Genomic DNA, 8,301 nt, shown 5'->3' on the forward strand with positions numbered 1-8,301 from the left:
AAACTGAATCTATCTGTTCTTCTTCAATTCCAAACAGGTCGTCTGATCTTTGATAACTTGAAGAAGTCTATCGCCTACACACTGACAAGTAACATTCCAGAGATCAGCCCCTTCCTCCTCTTCATCATTGCCAGCATTCCCCTGCCCCTGGGCACCGTCACCATCCTCTGTATCGACTTGGGCACAGACATGGTGAGGACCCGCTAAACTGACTGGAAAAGGAAAAGCCGCACACTGAAAGTCTTTGGGGCGGTTTCCCGGACACAGATGAAGCATTATTCCTGGACGTAAAAGCTCAATGGAGGATCACCATTGAAAGTGCTTTTTTAGTCCAGGACAACTCCCTTTAAGTTGTAATGTTCTTTAGCAGTCCATTTGTTTGAGCTTTTCTTCTGCTGCTAAAGAACATTACATCTTAAAGACTACAGTGCCTTGCGAAAGTATTCGGCCCCCTTGAACTTTGCGACCTTTTGCCACATTTCAGGCTTCAAACATAAAGATATAAAACTGTATTTTTTTGTGAAGAATCAACAACAAGTGGGACACAATCATGAAGTGGAACGACATTTATTGGATATTTCAAACTATTTTAACAAATCAAAATCTGAATAATTGGGCGTGCAAAATTATTCAGCCCTTTTACTTTCAGTGCAGCAAACTCTCGCCAGAAGTTCAGTGAGGATCTTTGAATGATCCAATGTTGACCTAAATGACTAATGATGATAAATACAATCCACCTGTGTGTAATCAAGTCTCCGTATAAATGCACCTGCACTGTGATAGTCTCAGAGGTCCGTTAAAAGCGCAGAGAGCATCATGAAGAACAAGGAACACACCAGGAAGGTCCGAGATACTGTTGTGAAGAAGTTTAAAGCCGGATTTGGATACAAAAATATTTCCCAAGCTTTAAACATCCCAAGGAGCACTGTGCAAGCGATAATATTGAAATGGAAGGAGTATCAGACCACTGCAAATCTACCAAGACCTGGCCGTCCCTCTAAACTTTCAGCTCATACAAGGAGAAGACTGATCAGAGATGCAGCCAAGAGGCCCATGATCACTCTGGATGAACTGCAGAGATCTACAGCTGAGGTGGGAGACTCTGTCCATAGGACAACAATCAGTCGTATATTGCACAAATCTGGCCTTTATGGAAGAGTGGCAAGAAGAAAGCCATTTCTTAAAGATATCCATAAAAAGTGTTGTTTAAAGTTTGCCACAAGCCACCTGGGAGACACACCAAACATGTGGAAGAAGGTGCTCTGGTCAGATGAAACCAAAATTGAACTTTTTGGCAACAATGCAAAACATTATGTTTTGCGTAAAAGCAACACAGCTCATCACCCTGAACACACCATCACCACTGTCAAACATGGTGGTGGCAGCAACATGGTTTGGGCCTGCTTTTCTTCAGCAGGGACAGGGAAGAAGGTTAAAATTGATTGGAAGATGGATGGAGCCAAATACAGGACCATTCTGGAAGAAAACCTGATGGAGTCTGCAAAAGACCTGAGACTGGGACGGAGATTTGTCTTCCAACAAGACAATGATCCAAAACATAAAGCAAAATCTACAATGGAATGGTTCAAAAATAAACATATCTAGGTGTTAGAATGGCCAAGTCAAAGTCCAGACCTGAATCCAATCGAGAATCTGTGGAAAGAACTGAAAACTGCTGTTCACAAATGCTCTCCATCCAACCTCACTGAGCTCGAGCTGTTTTGCAAGGAGGAATGGGAAAAAATGTCAGTCTCTCGATGTGCAAAACTGATAGAGACATACCCCAAGCGACTTACAGCTGTAATCGCAGCAAAAGGTGGCGCTACAAAGTATTAACTTAAGGGGGCTGAATAATTCTGCACGCCCAATTCTTCAGTTTTTGATTTGTTAAAAAAGTTTGAAATATCCAATAAATGTTGTTCCACTTCATGATTGTGTCCCACTTGTTGTTGATTCTTCACAAAAAAATACAGTTTTATATCTTTATGTTTGAAGCCTGAAATGTGGCAAAAGGTCGCAAAGTTCAAGGGGGCCGAATACTTTCGCAATGCACTGTATTTCAGTGAGTGCAGGTTTCCCTTTTCCACTTTATATGCACAGGTCATATTTCTGCTCCTCGACACTCAGTCACAAGCAGACATTCTCTCAGCTTGATCGTACATTACCTTTCAATCTATAACTCACCACTACCCTGCCGTGGGTCAGGGTGAGAGCTACTCAATCTTGTAAAGCAAACTGGATTTGTAACCACTGCTGTGAGGACTCTAGTCTCACACTGGGTTATGTCCATTTTCCACTTCAACTCACACATTGCCCTGTTGTTGCCTCACTGGTAATACCTTCAACCAATAGTCAAGGCCTTTTCTTATTACGAAACGTATAACTTTGTCACATTGTTCTGTCTGTCATACATTGTCTCAAAATTCCCTCTCTCTCTCTCTCTGTCTCTCTGTCTCTCTCTCTCTCCATCTCTCTTCTTTAACTCCCTCTCCTCTCACCCCTATCTCTGGTTACAGGTTCCTGCTATCTCATTGGCCTATGAGACGGCTGAGAGTGACATTATGAAGCGTCAGCCCAGGTGCCCAAAGACAGACAAGCTGGTGAACGACAGACTGATCAGCATGGCCTACGGACAGATAGGTCAGAATACCTGACAGGCTCATCCATGTTTCTGTGTCCTAAAATGGAACCCTGTTATGGGCCCTGGTCAAAAGTAGTGTACTGCCCATTGGACTCTGATAAAAAGTAGTGCCATATATAGGGAATAAGGCTCCATTTGGGATGCTAGCCTTGTGTCTGTCCACCTCAGAACTAAAGCACACATCAATGGTTGTACACAAGTACTGTACTGTAACAAATTATTTTGAGCATGTTCAAAATTGTATACTATTCCCTATATAGTGCACTACTTTTGACCAGGGCCCATAGGGGTAGTGGTCAAAAGTAGTGCGCCAAAAAGAGAATAGGTTGCCAACTTGGGACGCACTTTGTCTTTTTGCCCTCTGTTGTTCATGCCAGTTATTGAAACAGGTATTATATTTTCCTGATGGACTTGTCTCTCTCTCTCTCTCTCTCTCTCTCTCTCTCTCTCTCTCTCTCTCTGTCTCTCTGTCTCTCTCTCTCTCTCTCTCTCTCTCCAGGTATGATTCAGGCTCTGGCTGGCTTTTTCACCTACTTTGTGATCCTGGCTGAGAATGGCTTTTGGCCAGAGACCCTGCTGGGCATCCGTCTGAACTGGGACGACCGTGCCAACAACGAGGTGGAGGACAGCTATGGACAGCAGTGGGTGAGACTGAGAGGGTTTAACACATCCATATAGTCAGTAGCTATATTTATCAGATCCACAGCAATGTTTTTTAGAACGTAAACTCGCACACCTTGACACACTACTGTCATCAATAAAAAATACTAAATACAAAAGTGTAGTCAATAAAAAATGTAAACTGTTGGAAGCATCAAGAGTGTTTCTTTTTATTCACAACTACAACAGGTTTTCAATTGTAAGTCCACTAAGACGTGTGTTCCTTTCACAGACCTACGAACAGCGGAAGATTATTGAGTTCACGTGTCACACCTCGTTCTTCGTGAGCATCGTGGTGGTGCAATGGGCCGACGTGATTATCTGCAAGACCAGGAGGAACTCTGTCTTTCAGCAGGGCATGAAGTGGGTGGGAAAGTCTCAAATGGCACACTAGTGCACTGCCCATTGGACTCTGATCAAAAGTAGTGCACTGCCCATTGGACTCTGATCAAAAGTAGTGTACTGCCCATTGGACTCTGATCAAAAGTAGTGTACTGCCCATTGGACTCTGATCAAAAGTAGTGTACTGCCCAATGGACTCTGATCAAAAGTAGTGTACTGCCCATTGGACTCTGATCAAAAGTAGTGTACTGCCCAATGGACTCTGATCAAAAGTAGTGTACTGCCCAATGGACTCTGATCAAAAGTAGTGTATTGTTGTATATAGGGAATAGGATTTGTTTTACTTTGTATAAGTATGTACTGTATTTGTCCAGGCTGTATCACAACCGGCTGTGATTGGAAGTCCTATAGGGCGGCGCACAATTGGCCCAGCGTCGTCTGGGTTTGTCCGGTGTAGGCCGTCATTGTAAATAAGAATTTGTTCTTAACTGACTTGTCTAGTTTAAATAAAGGTTAAATAAAAAACTATATATATATATATATTAATTTGTTAAAAATCTAAACTCTCCCATCTCCATTTCCTCAATAGGAATCGTATCCTGATCTTTGGCCTGTTTGCTGAGACTGCTTTGGCTGCATTTTTATCCTACTGCCCAGGAATGGACATCGCCCTCCGCATGTATCCCCTGAAGTCAGTTCCACACACCACCCTAAACACAAGGACATCCCATCCTCGATACCCCTTGTCTTTAATTTTACCCCCAAGTCCCTCGCACGCTTTTCTCATATCACACCCTCAACTACGTGGATTTTTACAATGAACTGTATCCTCTGAAGTCAGTACGACACACGTCTCCACTCTGCAACGCCCTAAACACTCCTAAAACAAGTCCCTCACACGCCTTGCTCAGATCACACCCTCTCATCATCTCAAGGATTCAGAATGAACCTGAATAGATTTTACAATGAACTCCATCAAACACTCCTCCCTTATTTATCTCTCTCTTTCCCTCTCTGTCTCTCTCTCCCTCTCTGTCTCTCCCTCTCTGTCTGTCTCTCTCTCCCTCTCTGTCTCTCTCCACCTCTCTGTCTCCCTCTCTGTCTCTCTCTCCCTCTCCTTCAGGGTCTCCTGGTGGTTCTGTGCCCTCCCCTACAGTCTCCTCATCTTCATCTACGATGAGGTCCGCAAGCTCATCATCAGGAGGTATCCTGGAGGTGGGTGACATAGTGACATAGAATTACATAGAATGACATACAGAGAGTCACAGAAGATGCCAGTTGTCTGTCACTGAGTGTCTGTTCTGTAAGGAAGAGACTAATAGAGAGATTCACAAAAGATCGTTCATCGTGACAGTTATTTGCTCATGTTAATCAGTCATGTTAATAATCATATTGATGTGCTGGGGATCAGAGAGTCACTGCGTTAAAAGGGTTTTGTCATATTAAAGCACGGAGTGGAAGACTATGTAATGATGACTAATCCAATCATTCTTGTCTGACTCATTTTAATCTTTCTCTGTTATAGGTTGGGTGGAACTGGAGACATATTACTAACGTTCACAAATGTGTTATTGTTAAGATTGAATTTCTGTGTGTGTGTGAATGAGTGAGTACGTGTGTATGCAAGGTCTAGCTAAGCAAAGAACAGCAAAACTACCTTACAATTTGTATTTTGTCTTTGAAAATAACAAACAGGCCTACGTAATCAGTAAATCAGAAAATCAGCCTACATTATCACTGAAAATAAACGTATATTACCACTGTAACTGCTGCCAGTGTGTGTGTGTGTGTGTGTGTGTGTGTGTGTGTGTGTGTGTGTGTGTGTGTGTGTGTGTGTGCGTGTGCGTGTGTACACTAAGTGTACAAAACATTAGGAACACCTTCCTAATATTGAGTTGCACCCCCTTTTGCCCTCAGTACAGCCTCAATTTGTCAGGGTCATGGACTCTACAAGGTGTCGAACGCGTTCCACAGGGATGCTGGCCCATGTTGACTCCAATGCTTCCCACAGTTGTGTCAAGTTGGCTGGATGTCCTTTGGGTGGTGGAACATTCTTGATACACGCGGGAAACTGTTGAGCGTGAAAAACCCAGCAGCGTTGCAGTTCTTGACACAAACCGGTGGACCTGGCACCTACAACCATACCCTGTTTAAAGGAACCTAGATATTTTGTCTTGACCATTCACCCTCTGAATGGCACATACACCATCCATGTCTCAAATGTCTCAAGGCTTAACAATCGTTCTTTAACCGGTCTCCTCCCCTTCATCTACACGGATTGAAGTCAATTCAACAAGTGACATTAATAAGGGATCATAGCTTTAACATGGATTCACCTCGTCATTCTATGTCATGGAAAGAGCAGGTGTTCATAATGTTTTGTATACTCAGAGTATGTGTGTTTTTACAGTATGTGTGTGTGCTTTGTGTTTGTCTGTCAGACAATTGGTCTGTTATTGCACGGATCAGTACACCATTCTGGTTATCATAGAGGATACCGCTGCAAAGAAAGCCTGTAATTGTGATTGATATTACTGAGTTTTGACAATAACTACACTGGAAGGGCTTTCCAAAACCCAAATGTCAAACAAACAAGATGTTGCAAAACGGCTGTAGCATACAAATGCACCATACATTGTTTTTTGCTTCACCAAATAAAATGTACTTCAAAAGCTAAACATTAATTGCATCAATCATCAGTCCTGAAGGCTAGGGTTTCGTTCCAAATGGCACCCTATTCCATACACAGTGCACTACTTTTGACCAGAGCCATATGGGCACTGGTCAAAGTAGTGCTCTATACAGGGACTATAGGGTGCCATTGGGACACACCAAAATGACAGATGGGGCGTTGTGTGAAAATAAATTGCTCTGAAATGTGTCTCGATATGAAATAAAGTTAATCTGAACGAAGCGGTTGATGATGTTTGTCCTTTCTTGTAACCTATTCCCAAATATATTATTACAACATTAGTATTATTAGGTCATGGAATGATAAGCGCATCCACTACCTAGGTCAATATAGAGCTGGCCCTTGTTTTCATGACTCTCTGAGCAGCGTCGCTCTGTCTGAACATTAATACACATTGTTTGACATACGGTTTAGGAAGCAGAAGGACCTTATCTTTCACATCAGGGAGAAAAATAATAATAATTTAAACTCAAGGTTAAATTGATACACATCTTTATGGGGTTAGTGTTCCCATACGGCCATATCTCCATGTTAAAGTGCTTGTTTATGGAAGACAGAGTGGACTACACTGCATCCGGATGTTACAGCGCTTGTTTATGGAAGACAGAGTGGACTACACTGCATTCGGATGTTAAAGCGCTTATTTATGGAAGACAGAGTGGACTACACTGCATTCGGATGTTACAGCGCTTGTTTATGGAAGACAGAGTGGACAACACTGCATTCGGATGTTACAGCGCTTGTTTATGGAAGACAGAGTGGACTACACTGCATTCGGATGTTAAAGCGCTTATTTATGGAAGACAGAGTGGACTACACTGCATTCGGATGTTAAAGCGCTTATTTATGGAAGACAGAGTGGACAACACTGCATTCGGAAAGTATTCAGACCCCCCTGTTTTTTGTTCCTTCGTCAATCTACACACAATACCTCAATTACAAAGAAAAAACATTTTACAAACGTATAAAAAATAAAATAATGGAAATATCATATTTACATAAGTATTCAGACCCTTTACTCAGTACTCTGTTGAATCACCTTTGGCAACGATTACAACCTTGTGTCTTCTTGAGTATGACATTACAGACTGGGCACACCTTTATTTGGGGAGTTTCTCCCATTCTTCTCTGCAGATCCTCTCAAGCTCTGTCAGGTTGGATGGGGAGCGTCGCTGCACAGCTATTTTCAGATCTCTCCAGAGATGTTCGATCGGGTTCAAGTCCGGTCTCCGGCTGGGCCACTCAAATACATTCAGAGACGTGTCCCGAAGCCACTCCTGCGTTGTCTTGGCTGGAGCACTCTGGAGCAAGTTTTCATCAAGGGTCTCTCTATACCTTGCTCCAGTCATCTTTCCTTCTATGCTGACTAGTCTCCCAGTCTCTGCCGCTGAAAAACATCCCTACAGCATGATGCTGCCACCATTATGCATCACTGTAGGGATGGTGCCAGGTTTCCTCCAGATGTGATGCTTGGCATTCAGGCCAAAGAGTTTAATATTGGTTTCATCAGACCAGAGAATCTTGTTTCGCATAGTCAGAGTCCTTTAGGTGCCTTTTGGCAAACTCCAAGCGGGGTGCAATGTGCCTTTTACTGAGGAGTGGCTTCCATCTGACAATTCTACCATAAACGCCTGGTTGGTGGAGTGCTGCAGAGATGGTTGTCCTTCTGGAAGGTTCTCTCATCTCCACAGAGGAACTCTGGAGCTCTGTCAGAGTGACCATCGGGTTCTTGCTCACCACCCTGACCAAGTCCCTTCTCCCCTGATTGCTCAGTTTGGCCAAGCGGCCAGCTCTAGGAAGTGTCTTGGTGGTTCCAAACCTCTTCCATTTAAAAATGATGGAGGCCACTGTGTTCTTGGGGACCTTCAATGCTGCAGAAATGTTTTGTTACCCTTCCCCAGATCTGTGCCTTGACACAATCTTGTCTCGGAGCTCTACGGACAATTCCTTCGATCTCATGGCTTGG

General features: G+C 43.2%; 1 protein-coding gene across 2 annotated transcripts in view; it reads left to right on the forward strand.

Annotated features, from left to right (window-relative positions):
- Positions 1-6,556, forward strand: part of atp1a2a (ATPase Na+/K+ transporting subunit alpha 2a) — a 33,171-nt gene extending 26,615 nt beyond the window's left edge. The window contains 8 exon segments of one of the 2 annotated variants that reach the window (NM_001124458.1): positions 38-192; positions 2,517-2,640; positions 3,141-3,286; positions 3,534-3,664; positions 4,233-4,334; positions 4,767-4,858; positions 5,169-5,418; positions 5,453-6,053. In NM_001124458.1, coding sequence (NP_001117930.1) covers positions 38-192; positions 2,517-2,640; positions 3,141-3,286; positions 3,534-3,664; positions 4,233-4,334; positions 4,767-4,858; positions 5,169-5,197 — 779 coding nt within the window. In that variant the 3' untranslated portion in view covers positions 5,198-5,418; positions 5,453-6,053. 2 annotated transcript variants of the gene reach the window in all.
- The last annotated feature ends 1,745 nt before the right edge of the window (positions 6,557-8,301 follow it).

This window comes from Oncorhynchus mykiss, chromosome 8 (assembly GCF_013265735.2).
Source record: "Oncorhynchus mykiss isolate Arlee chromosome 8, USDA_OmykA_1.1, whole genome shotgun sequence".
Taxonomy (NCBI): Eukaryota; Metazoa; Chordata; class Actinopteri; order Salmoniformes; family Salmonidae; genus Oncorhynchus; species Oncorhynchus mykiss.